Raw genomic sequence first — 19,136 nt, 5'->3', positions numbered from 1 at the left:
TGAGCCAAAGTCGGACACTCAACTGACTGAGCCACCCAGATGCCCTGTTTATTAAAATGTTTTTTAGGGATGCTCTTTAAAGTTTGTAAATAACCCATTTGAAAATGATTGTCCTTTAAATGTTTTTTCTTTAGTAAAAAAGAAAAATTAATACTTTAAACGTGTAAGAACTGGTGATCTATTTTTATGGTACGTACTTTAGACTTGACAACATGAGCTAAAATTTTTTTTTTTTAAGACTTTAGGTAAAGTTGGCCGAGTACAGCAGATTTATTCAGACAGTGATTTAAAGGTGGAAGTTTGTGGAACATCTTGGACATACAATCCAGCAGCAGTTTCCAAGGTGGCATCTGCTGGATCAGCCATTAGCAATGCATCTGGTGGTATGTTTGTATCGTGTTTCTTTAAAAGTAATATGGTTTACATTAGAACCTTTGCTAATTCCTCAGTTCTCATGTACAGATAATGTCATAAATAACCTCACTTGAATGTCAACTAACTTCTGCATTTTCACTACAGGTGTTTTTTGTTTTGTTTTGTTTTTCTTTTTTTCATATGATGAACAGTTTTTGTTCTGGCTGAGGTATCCCCTGGAAAAGTTCCATAAGTAGGTGCTTTTTCTTGGATATTATATCAAGGGTTAATTCAATATTGTACCCTTTAGTCAGAACTTATCACTTTCTTAGACTGTTTTATTCTCTTTTTATTTTCAATGTTATTGCTAGCAGATGGCTTTCTTCCTGGATATTTTTACATATCGGCCATATTTCTTTCTTACTGTTTAATAAGAGTTATTATACATGCCACAATAAGTAGAAAACCATTTTGAAATGTGAATAAGCTGGATGCTTGGGTAGACTCATGCCCAAAGTCTTTCCTTCCTGTGCTCCAGCTTTATATACGTAACCTCAATTAATTTTAAAACAAATTACTGTGTATTAGCATTCAGAAAAGAAGATAGAACCATAACTATAAATTATAAGAAAGTAAAGGAAAACATTGGGCGACCTCCAGTTTTATTTTGTACTGCTTTCTACTTCCTCTACTGCTGTCTTTTCTTTCCTGTTGTAATTTGCTAGTGTACTTAAAGTTTAAATTAGGTGGTGTTATTTTTACCTTTTGGTTAGGTGGCATTACAGCCAACTGGCTACTACAAATTGAAAGAGCGAGGAATGGTTAATATCCTACTCAAATAATGTGTACTTGGTGGTGGTCCACTTGGTGATTTCTTTGCTTTCTACTAAGTAGATCTAAGAATTAAGGGATGGTACTGGGTAATGTCTCTACTGATTAATGCTATTTAGAAAAAATATCTTATGACAATGAGTCTATATAAATATGCCCCTAGTTCTTTTTTGTTAGTCAATACCAATCAGTTGGCACCTGTTGAAGTATGTTGTTGGCACTTAGATGACCATTTTCAACTGAAAATTGGTTTGTCCCTAAAACGTTTCCCCAAATATTATAGAGAGTACGTTGCTTCTGAATCATAATCATTCATTTGTTGATTTATTCTAAGGTCTGTAGCATTGAGATCTGAGAATTGATGTGATATGCTTAAAACCTGAAAGAAAGTTTGTATTGTTATAATACTCCCATTGTAGTGTTTTTATTTGTGATTATCTTTGGTATGGCTTCTAAATCTTGAATTGTTACTTGTCTCTAACTCTCTACTTTTTCTGAAGTTATAACTTGAAATACATGAATTGGAGAAAGCTGGGAATACTTATGGGTTGGAATTTAATGCAGCTTTCTATGGTAGTAATTATAACTTGCCTGGGTAATATCTGTAGTAGCGTACAAAAATAACACTGATGATAGAAATATTAAAAAAGGAAAAGTATGTGTTCTAGATGTATGGGTAATGCTTCTCTGTTAGTAGTTAAGGTTTGAGATCCTCCTATGTTAGCAGCTTTATTTGATGCTTTACAGAAAGACTCTCCCAACTCTTGAAGAAATTATTTGAAACCCAAGAATCTGGTGACCTCAATGAAGAATTAGTTAAGGCTGCTGCCAATGGAGATGTTGCTAAAGTGGAAGATTTGCTAAAAAGACCAGATGTGGATGTGAGCATTTTAAAAATTATTTGAAGCATACACAAAAATAGAATAGTATAATGAACATTAGAGTTCAGTAATATCATTTAAGTTCAATTAATTTCCAACTGCGCTTCATCTATTCCTTCTTCCTTTTTTTTCTGAGGTATTTTAAAGACACTGGACATCATTCTTCAGTGTACTTTTCTAAAAGATCTTGACATTTTCTTATTTTAACATTGTAACCTCCTAAATTTATGATTGATAATTAAAAAAAATTTTTTTTTAACATTTATTTATTTTTGAGAGACAGAGAAAGGCAGAGCAGGAGCAGGGGACGGGCAGAGAGAGAGGGAGACACAGAATCTGAAACAGGCTCCAGGCTCTGAGCTGTCAGCACAGAGCCTGATGTGGGGCTTGAACTCAGCAAACCATGAGATCATGACCTGAGCTGAAGTTGGACCCTTAAACGACTGAGCCATCCAGGCGCCCCTATAATTGATAATTTTTACATTTAGGTTTTTAAGTGGTTAGTGTCCTTTTGGGAAATTCAGTGAATTCTTCTCATGGAGATGTCATCTTACCATGTTTTTAAAATATATTGTAGTAAATTTTATAAGCAGTTTTCTATCCCTCTTTTCAAAACATTTAATCTAAACTTTTTTCCTGTGAGAATTAACTTACAGTTTAGAATGCAGATGAAGTAGAGGTCATACATTTTGTAAATCTTAGTAGTTTATTGTATTTTACCATTCACATAAACCACATTTTAAGTGGGCCATTCTGGCTCTAGTTTAGTCATTCATTGGCTTTGCCATTGCTCCCATGTCAGCACCAATACAGTATTCAATGCTGGCCCAGAGATTGTGGTTGGAGTGGCACTTTGAGTCATTGTCACTGTTCTGTGACACTGTTTGTTGCCTTTGTATTTAAATATGCTAGACAGTTTGAAGATCTGATCTATAATTGTAAGATATAAACATCATATTCCCAGGAGCTCATGTGGCATTTCATGTTTATTAGGGAGATGTCAATTGCAGCAGCACAACACAGTGATTCCTTTTTTTTTTTAAGTTTATTTAGAGAAAGAAAGAGAGAGAGCTAGAGAGAGCGCGTGTGTGTGCACGCACAAGTGGGGAAGGGGCAGAGAGGGGGAAAGAGAGAATCCCAAGCAGGTTCCACACCACCAGCACAGAGCCTGATGCAGGGCTTGAACTCAGGAACTGCGAAATGATGACCTGAGCCGAAGTTGGATGCTCAACTGATTGAGCCACCCAGGCGCCCCAGCACAGTGATTTCTTTATTGTCAGATAAATCACAAATAATTTATTTAAATTATCAAAATTATGTAAATTATCAAAGTTTAAAGTATCAAATGATTTTTGTGTTTGATAGATTTTTTTATATTCAGCCAAGCAGATTTATATTTTATTATACTTAATTTTTTCTTCATTTAATTACTAATTTAGTTTTTCTAAAAAAAACCAACAATATACATTCTAAAAATTTAAAGGGAAAAAATAGTTCTACAGGGTTTGTTACAAAAATCATTTCCTTCTCAACTCTGTTTTCCCATCCTTTAGGGGCAGCTGTTTTCACGTCTTTCAGCTGATTTTCTTCATATATTTTGCCTCCATATCTTCCAGTAACATCTATTGTTTTTTCTTGATTTTTATGTTTGGGGAGTTATCTTTCAATACTTCACTGTGAAAATGAGGTTTCAGCTTTCTTTCCAGCCCATTCCCTTCACACACATACACGCTCCTCCCAGTTTCTTTATGTGGTTAGGTTGTATTGTAACTTTGTTAAGATTAAAATCGACTGTGCATGTTATTATTTAAATGACATTCATATCTGAGCTGTGACTGATTCTAGATTGTATTTTCCTATACAATTGTTTGCTTTCCTTGATGTTCATAATTTTTTTTTATTTAAAAAATTGAGGTGTAATTTACATATAGTGAAATACATGGAAAAGTTTTGACAAATGCAAACATCCATGTAATTCACACCCCTAATAAGATCTAGGACTTTTCCTTTATTCCAGAAAGTTCACTTGTAGTTTTTCCCAGTCAGTCCCTCTTAACTTCACACATAAAGTTTTTTTCATTTGTTTGTAATCTATATTATTATAGTTAATTCTTTTCCAAACTTCTAATTGACTAATCTTCCAAGACACTTAGTTATGTCAGGTATGTATTCATTTCATCTTCTGAGAGATGACAACATAGGAGAAAGATGTGTTTTTTTAAGTTATTTTTTTAATTTGAGGTCTTCCTCAAATCTCTGATCTTTGCTTGTCCATTCATCTCTGAATAAGACATTAAGCTACTTGGTGCTCTCTTTGCTTGGATAGAACTTAGTGACTGACTTTGCATTATGGTGATTATGCATGTGGAGCTTTTGGGGTCTCTAAATGCTATCATGTAGAGGTCTGTTCTTCATGGCTATTCAGTTGTTTAAGGGAAGAAACCATTTTTCTGTCTAGGGTCTATTTGCATGGCAACTAACGCTCTGTCATTGAGTTTGAGGAGAGGGTCTGGAGTGTGGCCATTGCACATCAGACATCTGCCTGTGATGTGCTTGTTTTTGCAGGCTTTGACTTTGTCTGAAGTTCCTAGGTTTTGTGTTTCTTTTGTCTGTAAAGTCAGAACTTCTGTCTGCTTTCTCTCTTTCAAAAATGTGTTGCTTTTTATTGTTTTCTGATGTTAGCTCTTCCTTTCTCTTTGTCTTTATGTCTTTTTGTGTTTTTAATTATTTTACTGTCTTTTTAGTGTAGTCTGAGGAGAAATATGATATAAACGTGTGACCAGGCTACCATTTTTAACCATCTTTTATGGTTTTATGGATGGGAGCGGATGGGGTGGGATTAAGGAATTGTACTTAGCCTTGGGTATGTCATTGGGAAATTATGCATTTATTCAACATCTGAAGTGAAGAAAAGATTGGAAATTATTGCTTTATAGTATAATAGTTGTATATGGCTACCTTGCTAATTCATTTATGTATTCTGCTTACAGTTAGTATTCAGTATCTTTGTCAAATTGAATTTATTTATATAGTAGGCCATCTTTTCTGAAAGTTTTTATTCACCTCATTTTTTTTTTTCATTGAAACATACTCTGAGCTTTTTAATTCAAATAGAAGTGAATATACAAAACTAAAACGACATTTCTCCCTCCCTTACTTTCTTTTTTTAACTTTTCAGATTGGCTAAAATAGTTCTTTCATAGCTCTTTGAACAGTGGAACTTTAACCTTTAAAACAAACAAACAAAAAAATGCCTGCCTCACTTCTAAATTACAGAAGAGTTTCTGGTGGTCTATGCTAGGATATATGGAAAACCAACCTAAATTATTTTCAAAGACTCCTACAATGTGTTAGATTTAAACCTACATTATATATTGGCTCTTGGTGACATTCCTTCATCCTTTCTTTTTTATATAGGTAAATGGACAATGTGCTGGTCACACAGCTATGCAAGCTGCTAGTCAGAATGGACATGTTGACATTTTGAAGTTACTTTTGAAGCAAAATGTGGATGTAGAAGCAGAGGTAATTAAACTGTTTGAAACATAAGTAAAAATTAATGTGCTAGAAATTATACTTCTATATTATAAGATGGATTGCTTTCATTCCTAAAGTTTAATCTTCACCTAAGACTCTTCTGATTGAAAAGAAAAATTTGACAAGAGATAACATGAAGCATTTCTTGTTTTTCTTTTGATTCTTCAATATTGTAGCCATAACCATAAGTGAAGATAGGAATTGAGTTTTCCTTTACTATGGTAGGACCACCATGCTGCTGGGGGCTGAATTGGATTCATCCAAAAATCATAGTGAGGAAGTTGAAGGAAGGGGAATGTATAGATCATGTAGGTCAAGATTTTTACTGATCTGTGACACTCAGAGGCCTTTCTTTGCTTTTTGTTTCCCCTTTCATAAGGGAATCAGTAATTTAGAACTTGTTTAGTCTTATTGTTTTTTTTTTTTTTTTTAATTTTTTTTTCAACGTTTTTATTTATTTTTGGGACAGAGAGAGACAGAGCATGAACGGGGGAGGGGCAGAGAGAGAGGGAGACACAGAATCGGAAACAGGCTCCAGGCTCCGAGCCATCAGCCCAGAGCCCGACGCGGGGCTCGAACTCACGGACCGCGAGATCGTGACCTGGCTGAAGTCGGACGCTTAACCGACTATGCCACCCAGGCGCCCCTAGTCTTATTGTTTCTTGATTTTAATGTGGATCTTTGAAAATTTTTCACAGCGTGTTTATCACTGTGTGTGTGTGTGTGTGTGTGTGTGTGTATGCTTAAATTAATTTAGAGTATATTCTTTTAAAAGGGAAATGAATATTTTTTACTATCATTGGAATTTTAGTTGAGAATCTATGTATGGTGTGAAGGATGGCTTCCTTTGTTATAGTTAACTATAACCTCATTATTGAAAAAATGTTAAAATCACATCTGTTTTAGTCTAGTGGAAGATTATTTACGAATACGTAAAATTCTATCAAATTTAGACTAGGTAGAATGTTGTAATTTTGTCCAAATGATACTCCCATTTGAGGAAGTTTAATAAGGACTTGGATTTCTGAGGGCTAAATTAGTAGACGAGCCTATTTTTACTAATTAAAACATTTTAAAGACACATATTTCAAAAGAGAAGTCTTAAGTTATTTTTTCATTTTTCTCAGATTGAGTGTATTTTGACAGCTACTATTTTTTTTTACAGTTGACAGCTAACTATGAAGAATCATTGGTGTTGTAGTTGTAAATAAGTGATTTTTGATACTGTAATTTTCTGTTTTCTAAAAAGAACTTGAATTTTATTTTATTTATTTATTAAAAAAAATTTTTTTTAACGTTTATTTATTTTTGAGACAGAGAGCATGAATGGGGGAGGGTCAGAGAGAGGGAGCCACAGAATCTGAAACAGGCTCCAGGCTCTGAGCTGTCAGCACAGAGCCTGACGCGGGGCTCGAACTCATGGACCGCGAGATCATGAGTCGTTTGCTCAACCGACTGAGCCACCCAGGTGCCCCTTGAATTTTAAATTAGCATGTAGATGTTTATGAACTATATGATAGTTTCATTATTGTCATGTTTTTATGAATGAGATTATATGATTTGATTTTGCTTTTACAGTAGCAATTTTTAAGTCACTTCTTTCTTAGTTGTGAATTTAGGAACACAGTATCACAGGGTTTTTTTTTTTGTAATGAAAGAAAGACAGTTTACATTTAATGTTTTGTAAATGGAAGACAGTTACTTTATTGTGTCATGGCTTGGAGAGATAGAATGAAATTCTCTGAGTTAAGTATCCCATTTTTTAATTTAATGAATCCAGAAACTAGAGTAGCAACAACTACTAAGAAACCAAGGCCTTTCTGATTATAGCTAATAAGGCAAGAGGCCCAAAACCAAATTTTTTTGCCTCGTTTTTTATAAAGTGTGCTTTCTGATTCAGAATTTAATTAATACACCTGACAACGTGGGACTATCTAGCCATTTGTGTTTCTAAAGCCTTCTTGTTCACATTAGGTGTTGTGTACAATGGGAGTGCAGTTGTGGGACTGGGAACAAAGTTGGCACTGTTCCTCTATTGAACTCAAATATACAACAAATGGTTAGTTGATACTGTAAACCTGATGAGATTGGAGTGTGGCTCAGTAAGCTAAGTGTTTACAAATAATTTCTTTGAGAGTTTGAAAACTCTGTCACCAGATCAGTGGGATACATCTGGACTTCAACCATACGTCCTCATTTGGATTTCCATTTTGTGCATTTTCTGTTTTAAAAACCATTGCAGGCAGATGTAATTCTATAAATTATTTCTATATGTATTTCTATAAAATAGTGTGATAAAGGTGAATTAATAACAGTTTACCAATTGCAAACAAAAACCAAATTTAAAAATTGAGTTAAAATATAAATGCCAATTCATCACCTAAGACTAAAACAAAACATCCTCAAAGTCTCATTTTTCTAGAATTTAAGGGGCGCCTGGGTGGCGCAGTCGGTTAAGCGTCCGACTTCAGCCAGGTCACGATCTCGCGGCCCGTGAGTTCGAGCCCCGCGTCGGGCTCTGGGCCGATGGCTCGGAGCCTGGAGCCTGTTTCCGATTCTGTGTCTCCCTCTCTCTCTGCCCCTCCCCCGTTCATGCTCTGTCTCTCTCTGTCCCAAAAATAAATAAATAAAAAAAAAAAAAAAAAAAAAAAAAAACGTAGAATTTAAGACTCTATTAGAAGCAGCAGTGTAATTTTTTTTTTTTTTTTTTTTTTTTAGAACAGTGGTTTTCAAGTGGGGGCATTTTTGTCCTATGGGGGACATTTGGAAATGTCTGGGACCATTTTTGATTGTCATAACTGGTAGGAGATGTGGTGGTTTGGGTACTACTGGCATCTAGTGGGTAGAAACTAAGGATGCTACTGAATATCCCATAGCACATAGGACAGCTCCCATAACAAAGAACTATCTGGCCCAAAAGGTAAATAGGTCCAAAATTGAGAAACCCTGGTTTAAAAGATGGAGAAAATAGTTAATTTTACAAATGCACTTAAATTTGTGGTTCATCATTTGTCATTATTAACTTTTTTTTATTGGAAATTTTAGATATTTATAAAAGAATAGTATAATGAATCCTGTGTTCCCATTACCCCACTTCGGTTATTTTTCACGGCCAGTTTTGATTTATCTGTACCCTGTTCCCGCTCTGCTCCTTCTACTGAATTATACTGAAGCAGATCTAGATATATTATTTTATCTGCAAATATTTTGGTATGTATCCTAAAAGATAAGTGCTTTAAACTTCATTATACCTTTACCAAGTGTAAAAGCAATAATAATTAACAGTATTTTTTATTTTTATTTTTTCAATGTTCATTTTATTTTTGAGAGAGTGTGAGTGGGGGAGGGCAGAGAGAGAGAGAGGCAGACACAGAATCCTAAGCAGGCTCTAGGCTCTGAGCTGTCAGCACAGAGCCCGATACGGGGCTCAAACTCATGAACCATGAGATCATGACCTGAGCCGAAGTTGGATGCTTAATCGACTGAGCCCACAATGTTTTTAAAAAACTAATTTTATTAAAACTTTTGAGGTTAGCTGAAGAATAAAGAGAGTAATATATTTTGTTCTTTAGTCATCTCATTCTGTAACCTTTCATTTTTTTCGTGTGTATTAGGAAGTGAGTGGGTTGCAAACTATAGCCTGCAGGCCAAATCCAGCCCTCCATTTATGTTGTTAAGTATTACTGGAACACAGCACATTCATTCATTCATTTATTTATTGTGCATGGCTGCTTTCATATTACAACTGCAGAGTTGAATAGTTGTGACAAGATACTATGTGGTTTGTAAAATCTAAAATACTTACTTTCTGGGCCTTCACAGAAAAGTTTGCTAGTCCCTAGTATAGATGACTGTTGCATTTTTGTTTTTCAGTTGATTTAAGCTATCATCACACTAAATTATACTCCTGAAGCCAATGTTACACCATATGTTAACCAGAATTTAAATAAAAGTTGAAAAAGTAACCACTTAATTATTTCATATATATTGTACCTTTCTGATATGTGATAAGATTATATTTTTTTCCTATTTCTTTTCTTAGGGAAAACTCAGCTATTTTGAAAAGTTGTCTCCATGTAGGTCATAACCTACTAAGTACAGTAGGATTACATTCTGTTACCTCCTTAATGTATAGGTAAAGGCACTGAGGACTGTGAAATCTTAGGTATGTTTTTATAAGTGAGCTAATTTTGGGTCCTGCAGGGACTAAGTATTTTTTTTTCCACTGATGAAGTATAATATTAAAGGTGTGAAGGATTGAAAGGAAGACCAGTTCTAAAAAGTGTGTCATTTACAATTAGTTTTCAAATCCAGTACAAATATATACTGCAGTTGTCAGGAAACTTGGGGTGGTTTTATCATTTAAGATTAATGAAAACTATTCTGAAGAAGAACAATACTAAATTTTATCAGGAAACCCAAGTTTTAATGGTATTGTTGCTGTCTAAAGAGATATTGGGCAAAAACTTTAACTGGTATAAGCTTCAGTTTCCTTATCTATGATAATAACTTAAAGGGTTGGGGTGTGGAGTAAGGGAAATAATTAAGATACTATTTATAGTATACAACACCACCAAAGGAATTTGTGATGTTATTATTGCCTTTGTTTGACTGTTTCTTTCCAACTGGCAGAAGGTAGACAGTATAGTTTCTCAAGAAGTAGATACTAATTCTGTCCGATTCTGCTTATCTAGTAATGAAAACAAAACTATAGGGGCACCTGGGTGGCTCAGTCAGTTAAGTGTCCGACTCTTGATTTTGGCTCAGTTTCAGATCATTTTGAACCATGATCTCATGATTTGTGGGATCAAGCCCTGCCTTGGGCTTAGCGCTGACACTGTGGATCCTGCTTGGGATTCTCTCTCTCCCTGTCTTTCTGCTCCTCCCCCACGCACGTGCATGCCCTTTCTCTCTCTCAAAATAAGTAAATAAGTTTAAAAAACCCAAAACTGTAGTAACAGTTTATGTAAATGTAAAACTGAGAAGGAAAGGGCAAGTGGGCTTCAAGACTGGGCAGTTTAAGGAAATTCTTTTCTTAAAAACAAGTCAGGGCTCAGGATAATAATCTTCAAAGTGGCTCTAGGAATTGGTATACATAGTTCCTGAAGGATCCATGTTGATTTAGATTATGAATGGAGGCTTCCCTACCTCCTTATTCCACACTACGCCCCCAAAACTGGTACTATTAAAAATGTGGCATGTCAACAAAAGATTAGATTTGTAAGACTTAGAAAACAGTCTTTAAGTTGGCTTTTACAGGAACGCAGGCTAAAATCTGAGATTGCCCAAACAAAAAGGTCAAGCTTTACAAGGGGACACACTAGAGTTTTAGCCTTCCCTTATCTGTAAATTCTTTTAGTTGCTCAGGTTGAGTTTTAAGAATCATCGCTGATTTCTCTTTTGTTTTTTCATATTACTTATCTGGTAATGAGTAATTACCATCACTAAATCCTGTTGGCTCTTCAAAATATATCCAGAATTTGAACATTTTTTTATCCTTTCTGCTGTTACCATCCTAGTCTTCACACTTCTTCCCCCAAATATCCTCATAGCTTTCTCTCTCTCACTTCTTCAGCTATTCTTTGGCTGGGAGGCCATCCCTTGGCTGTCATCTAATCCTTCTTCCCTCCAGTATTTTCCCTATGGCCCTTTTACTACCTAAAATTTACATTTTATTTACGTATTTTGTTGATAATATTCTATCTCCCCCACTAGAATGTAAACTCTATGAGGGTAGGAACTTTATTTTGTCCATTGTTGTATCACCACTGTCCAGAACAATACTGAGCTTGTAGTAGGAACCCATTAAATACTCACTGAATGAATCAACCAGAATACACCACGTCCAAACAATTGTGTTGAAGTTTTAGCATGATCAGAATACCAGTATCTTAATGAATTGAATGAATTTTAGGGAAAAAAAGATGAAGTAAAATACTACTAACTATATCTGGGGATAATAAAATAGTTGAACTACTTTACTGAAAGTGTCAGTATATTCAGGAAATGTTTAATTCCATTGATGTTAAAAATCATGGTAGTTACTGAGAGGATTCTGGGAATATAGTGATGTAGGAAGTAGTAGAAATTCATCACCCCACCTAGATAACAACAGTACTTGTAGAATTCTTTCTGATGTAACTATTTTAGAACTCTGGATTCTGTTGAAATCTTGCTACTTCCAGGGGAAGGGTTGGAGGTTAATTGTGGTCAATGTTGTCAATTTTAGCTCTTAATTCAGCAGGAACTACCTATATGCCAACCTTTAGCCCAGTGGCAGGCAGCCGTGTTTATGTTCTTAGATCAGCTTGCAGGAGCCAGGGTGGGCAACAAGGACTCTTTTCTATAAACATCAGGATCTGTGTTCTGATCACTGATTGCTGCTTCTGATCATGGAGGTGGAGACACAGAGGTGGGCCGCCATTGTTGTACCCTCCCATTGTTGTAAGCCATTCCCCCTTGGCTGAAGTGACTTTCAGAAGATTTGAAGATTGGTACACCCTCCCCCTCTCCCCCCCCCCCCTTTTTTTTCTTTTTCTCCTTCTGGGAGCCTGGCATTAAAGACTAGGACATCCAAAAGCAACTACTGTGAGAAACTAGAAGGTCACTGCACATGCCCAAGGAAAGGTGCAGGTTCAGAAAAGACCTTTTTACACCTTAGGCTATAAGCACAAAGAAAGCCTAAAACAATTAAAAACAAAACAGGAAAAAAAAAACCCAGAAAACCCTGCAAAAGGGGAAGCATCTGATTTTAAGAGTTACTGTGTTATTAGAATCACATGTCCAGATTTCAACAAAAAAAATCACAAGGCATACAAAGAAATAGGAAAGTATGATCCATTTAAAGGAAGAAAAATAAGGCAACAGAAACTGCTTGCGATAAAACCAGATATAGGCTTACTAGACAAAGACTCTAAAACAGTTATCTTAAAGATGCTCCAAGAACTAACTGAAGATGAGAAGAAAGTCAAGAAAATGATGTATGAACAAAATGGAAATAACAGTGAACACAAAGATAACCTAAGAAGAAATCAAGAAGAAATTCTAAAGTTGAAAAGTACGATAACTGAAGTGAAAAATTCATGGAGATATACAAATACAGGTTTAACCAGACAGAAGAAAGACCCAGTGAACTGGAAGATAAGACAATGAAAATTATGGAGTCTGAGGAATAGAAGGAAAAAAAGTTGAAGAAAAAATGAACAGAGCCTTAGGGACCTGTGGGACACTATCAGGTGGACCATGATATGTACTGTGGGAGTTTGAGGAGAAGAGGTTGGCGGGGGGGTGGGGGGGGGGTGGGGAGGAGAAGAGAGATTATTTGAAGAAACTGTGGCCCAAAACTTCCCAAATTTGATGAAAGACCTGATTACAAACATCCAAGAAGCACAGTGAATTTCAAGTAGGATGAACTCAAAGAGACCTATGCTGAGACACACACAATAATCATCAAACTTCAAGAGCCAAGGCCAAAGAATCTTGAAAGCAGAAACAGAGGTGACTTGTCACTTATAAGGAATCCTCATAAGATTTTCACATTTCTCATCAGAAACTTTGGAGTCCAGAAGATAGTGGACTGATGTATTCAAGGTGCTAAAAAGAACACACACACACACACACACACACACACACACACACACACACACACACACACACACACACACAGAGTCAACCAAAAATCCTGTGTCTGGTAAAGCTCTCCTTCAAAAATGGCAGAGAAATTAAGACATTCCCTAAAACTGAGGGAGTTTGTTACCACTATGCCTGCCTTGCAAGAAATCCCAAAAGGAGTCCTGCAGGGTGAAATGAGTTGTTTTAGGTAGTAACTTGAAGCCATAAGAAGAAATAAAATCACTGTAAAGGTAAAATATGTAGGCATTTATAAAAGATAGCATTATTTTAACAATATATTGTCTATAATTCTTTCTTTTGTTTCCCACATGGTTTAAGAGACTAATACATAAAAAAATTATTAGTCTAAAATCTAGTATTATTGTAATTTTGGTTTGTAAATCTACATTTTGTTTTCTGCGTAATTTAAGAACTGATGGATTTAAAAAAATTATATTTTTGGGCACACAATGTACAAAGTTGTAATTTTGTGGTGACAGTAACTGAAAGTGTTGTGAATGGAGCTGTTAATGAGTTTTTGTAGGTTATTGAAGTTAAGCTGGTATAAATTTGAAATTAGTATTATAACTTTAGGAAGTTAAATATAACCCCCATGGTGACTGAAGAAAATAGATATAGAATATACATGAAAGGAAATGAGAAGGGAATTAAAATGTTTCACTTCAAAATAACAATTAAATATAAAAGAGGACATTAATTTGGAAAATGAGGCAACAAAAGCTGTATGGTATCTAGAAAATATATAGGAAGATGACAACAGTAAGTTATTCCTTATCAACAATTACTTTAAATGTAGGTGGATTAAAGTATAAAAGACAGAGACTGGCAGAATGGATTAAAAATGATGTCGGGGCGCCTGGGTGGCGCAGTCGGTTAAGCGTCCAACTTCAGCCAGGTCACGATCTCACGGTCTGTGAGTTCGAGCCCCGCTTCAGGCTCTGGGCTGACGGCTCGGAGCCTGGAGCCTGTTTCCGATTCTGTGTCTCCCTCTCTCTCTCTGCCCCTCCCCCGTTCATGCTCTGTCTCTCTCTGTCCCAAAAATAAATTAAAAAAAAAAAAAAATGATGTAATATATTCTCTGTATAAGAGACTCAGTTTAGGTGCATAGATACATAAGTTTAAAGTGAAAGGATGGAGAAAGATATTAATGCAAATAGTAACCAAAAGAGAGCAGGAGTAGCTCCACTAATTTTAGACAGAATAGAATTTAAGTCATGAAGGTTATAAAAGACAGAGATGGGCATTATTTTTAAAAAGTTCAATACAGCAAGAAGATATGACAATTATAAATATTTATATACTTAATAATAGACCAAACAAATAGATGAAAAAAATTGACAGAAGTGATGGGAGAAATAAACATTTTTACAATAGTAGCTTGAGACTTCAGTATCCTACTCTCAGTAATGGATAGAACAACACAATAAAGCCAAATAGAGCTAATAGACATCTATGGAACACTCCACTTAACAACAGCATGCACATTCTTTTCAAGTGCACCTTGTACGTTCTTCAGGACAGACCATACGTTAAGTCGCATATTAAGGCTCAGTAGATTTAAAAAGGTAGATGTCTTACAGAGTATCTTCTCTGACCACAATGTGATGAAGTTTCAAATCAATAACAGAGGAAAAACTGGAAAATTCACAAATTTGTGGAAATTAAAATTAAGCAATGAATGGATCAAAGAAATTGCAAGGGAAATAAGACCATACTTAGACATGAATGAAAACAAAAGCATAACTAAAACCTGTGAGATGTAGTGAAAGCAGTATGAAAGAGAAGTTTATAGCTATACATGGGTACATTTAAAAAATAGATCAGATAGGGGTGTCTGGGTGGCTCAGTCATTTAAGTGTCTGACTTTGGCTCAGGTCATGATCTTGCAGTTTGTGGGTTTGAGCCCCACGTTGGGCTCTATGCTGACAGCTCAGAGCCTGGAGCCTGCTTCAGATTCTGTGTCTCCCTCTTTCTCTGCTCCTTCCCAACTAAGGCTTTGTCTCTCTCTCAAAAATAAATAAACAGTAAAAAAAAAAAAAAAAAAAAAAAAAAAAGGGAGCCTGGGTAGTTCAGTCTGTTAAGTGTCCGACTCTTGATTTCAGCTCAGGTCATGATCTCAGGGTTGTGAGATTGAGCTCCACAGCGTGGAGCCTGCTTGGGATACTCTTTCTGCCTCTCTCTCTCTGCTCCTCCCCTGCTTGTGTATGCACTCTTAAAATAAACATTAATAAATAAACAATAATAACAAAATAGTAAACAAAAATAAATAAACATTAAAAAAAAGACTCTGAGTACTAAATCAGAAATGAAAGTGGGGACATTACCATACTTTAAAGAGTTGTATGCCAACAAATGGGATAACCTAGATGAACTGGACAAATACCTAGAAACACAAAACCTAAGAGTGAATCATGAAGATATAGGAAATCTGAATAGACCTATAGCTAATAAGAAGATTGAATCAGTAATTTAAAAAAATACCCTGACAAAGAAAAGCCCTGGAACTGATTGATTCACTGATGAACTCTACCAAACATTTAAAGAGCTAACACCAGTTGTTCTCAGATTTTTCAAAAATGTCAGAGGAGAGAACACTTCTTAACTCATTCTATGAAGCCTGCTTTACCCTGATGTCATAGCCAGACAAAGTTACTATAAGAAAACTACAAACCAATATCCCTTGTGAAGAATGATATAAAGTTCCTCAACAAAATACTAACCAAATTCAGCATATTAAAAGGATTATACACCATGACCAAGTGGGGATTTATTCTTGGACTAAAGGAAGGTTTAGCCTACAAAAATCGATCAGTGTGATAGCATCACATTAACAGAATGAAGGGAGAAAACCATGTGACCATCTCAATTGATGTAGAAGCATTTGATTAAATTCAGTACCCTTTTATGATTAAAAAACCCCCAGCAAACTAGGAATGGAAGGAAACAACCTTGACATAATAAAAATCATATATGAAAAACTGAAAATTTGTCCTCTGGGATCAGGAAAAAGGTAAGGATACTCACTTTTCCACTCACATTCAACATGGTACTGGAAGTCCTAGCCAGAGTAATTAGGCATGAAAAAGAAATAAAAGGCATCGACCTTGGAAAGGAAGAAGTAAAACTATCTCTGCAGATTAAGTGATCCTTTTATCTAGAAAACCCTAAAGTTCCACACAAAAAATTTTTAGAACTAATTAAGATATTCAGTAAAGTGTCAGGATACAAAGTCAATGTACAAAAGCTAGTTGCATTTCTGTACACTAACCATCGACAATCAGTAGGGGATATTAAGAAAACAACTCCATTTATAATAGCAACAAAAATAATTAGGAATTAATGTAACCAAAGAAGTGAAAGACTTGTACAATGAAAACTACAAAATACTGCTGAAAGAAATTATAGAAGACATATGCAAATAGAAACCTATTTCATGTTCATGGATTGGAAGAATTTATATAATGATGTCAGTACTGTCCAAACTAATCCACATGTTCAGTGCAAACCTTGTCAAAATATTAGTGATTTTTTTTTTCCAGAAATGGAAAAATCCATTCTATAGTTCAGTATGTCATCTCAAGATACCCTGAGATAGCCAAAACCATCTTGAAAAGGAATAAAAAATCTGGGAGACTCATTCTTCCTGATTTCAAAATTTACTGCAAAGGTACAATACTCAAAACAGTTTGGTACTGGCATAAAGACAGATCTGTAACTCAGTGGAACAGAATAAAGAGTCCATTAATCCTTGCATACATGGTCAAATAATTTTTGACAAGGGCGCCAAGAGTATTCAGTGAGGAAAGGACAGTCTTTTCAATAGATGGTGCTGGGAAAACAGGATATCTATGTACAAAAGAATGAAGGTGGACCCTTACCTCAAATCATCTACAGAAATTAACTCAGTAGGTCAAAGACCTAAGTGCAAAAGCTAAAAGTATAAAATCCTTAGAAGAAAACATTGGGCAAAGCTCACAACATTGGATTTGGCAGTGATTTGTTGGCACATGCAGCAAAAGAAGAAATAGGCAAATTGGACTTCCATGAAAATTGAAAAATTCTGTGCACCAAAGGACACTATCAACCATGAAAAGGCAATCTACAGAATATGGGACAATACTGGCAAATTGTATGTCTGATAATGGGTCGATGTCCAGGATATGGAGAATACTTACAACTTCACAACAATAACAAAACCTGATTCAAAACTGGGCAAAGGACTTGAATAGACATTTTCCAAATAATATATATGGATGGCTCATAAGCACCTGAAAAGATGGTAAACATCACAAATCATTAGGGAAATGTAAATCAAAACCGTAATGAGATACCACCTTACAGGTAGCTAGTCAGATGGCTACTATAAAAAAAAAAAAAGAAAAAAAGCTAAACAGAAAATATGTGAGGATGTGGAGAAATTGGAACCCTTTGGGGAGGTTGGTGAGGATGTAAAATTGTATGGCTGCTGTGGAAAACAGTATGGTGATTCGTTAAAAATAGAATTACCATATGATCCAACAATTCCATCTCTGGGTATATACCTACAAGAATTGAAAGAACAGTGTTCATATCATTATTCAAAGTAGCTAAAAATTGGAAGCAACCTAAGTATTCTTGATTTATGAATGGCTAAACAAAATGTGGTATATATATACAAAGGAGTATTATTCACTTAAAGGTAATTTTGCCTCATGCTACAACGTGGATGAACCTTGAGGACATGATGCTAAATGAAATAAGACAATTGCAAAATACAAATACTGTATGCTTCCATTTATGTGAAGTACCTGGACTAGTCAAAAATCATAGAGACAGAAAGTAGAATAATGGTTTCCAGCGGTTGGGAAGAGGGACAATGGAGAATTATTGTGTAAAAGGTATAGTTTTAGTTTTACAAGATGAGTTCTGGAGATGGATGGCGGTGATGGGTGCATAACAATATGAATATGTTTAATATCACTGAATTTTACACTTAGAGATGGTTAAGATGATAAATTTTATGTTACTTGTATTTTACAGTAAAAAAAAAATCATTTAAAAAACATGATTGTAGGGGCACCTGTGTGGCTCAGTTGGTTAAGCATCTGACTCTTGGTTTCAGTTTAGGTCGTGCTCTCACGGTTTGTGGGTTCAAACCCCACATTGGGCTTTGCACTGACAGTACAAAGCCTGCTTAGGATTCTTTCTCTCTGCCCATCCCCTGCTCATGCTTGCTCTCTCTCAAAATGAATAAATGAACTTAAAAAAACAAACAAACCATGATTGTAGGGATACCTTGGTGGGTCAGTCAATTAAGTGTCCAACTCTTGATTTTGGCTCAGGTCATGATCTCATGTTTGTGAGATTAAGCCCTGCATCAGGCTGCATGCTGAGCTTGGAGCCTGCTTAGGATCTCTCTCTTACGCCCTCTCCCCTTCTCCCCTACCACTGTCACTCTCGCTCTGCCCTTACCCCTCACGTGTGCACATGCTCTGTCTCTTGAAAAAAATAAAACCAAAAACCCATGATTGTAATTAAGGCATATTAAAGATTCAACTCTGTACCCATTTTGATTCTTACTAGCTAGTAGGTACTGTGGTGCATCCTGGGGATAAAGATGACAAAGATACAGTTGTAGCCCAAAAGAAACAGTCAAATAAGAATAATGTACTTGGAGGAGTTCCTAAGTGGTTCAGTTGGTTAAGCACCAACTCTTGGTTTCTGCTCAGATCATGATCTCATGGTTCAAGCCCTGCATCAGGCTCTACGCTGGCAGCACAGAGCCCCCTTGGGATTCTCTCTCTCTCTCTCTCTCTCTCTCTCTCTCTCTCTCTCTCTCTGTTCCTCCCCTGCTTGCACTCTCACTCTCTCTCAAAAATAAAAATAAACATTTTAAAAATGATGTACTTGAAAACAAATAAT

General features: G+C 35.6%; 1 protein-coding gene across 1 annotated transcript in view; it reads left to right on the top strand.

The window, feature by feature from the left end:
- The window catches only part of MIB1 (MIB E3 ubiquitin protein ligase 1), a 129,227-nt gene that overhangs the window by 49,093 nt on the left and 60,998 nt on the right, over window positions 1-19,136 (top strand). The window contains exons 8-10 of the mRNA XM_058692531.1: window positions 239-383; window positions 1,933-2,066; window positions 5,484-5,591. Coding sequence (XP_058548514.1) covers window positions 239-383; window positions 1,933-2,066; window positions 5,484-5,591 — 387 coding nt within the window. The remainder of the gene's footprint in view (window positions 1-238; window positions 384-1,932; window positions 2,067-5,483; window positions 5,592-19,136) is intronic.

Source organism: Neofelis nebulosa, chromosome 11 (genome assembly GCF_028018385.1).
Source record: "Neofelis nebulosa isolate mNeoNeb1 chromosome 11, mNeoNeb1.pri, whole genome shotgun sequence".
Taxonomy (NCBI): domain Eukaryota; kingdom Metazoa; phylum Chordata; class Mammalia; order Carnivora; family Felidae; genus Neofelis; species Neofelis nebulosa.
Note: the sequence above shows the minus strand (reverse complement) of the source record. Positions and strands in the feature narration are given on the sequence as shown.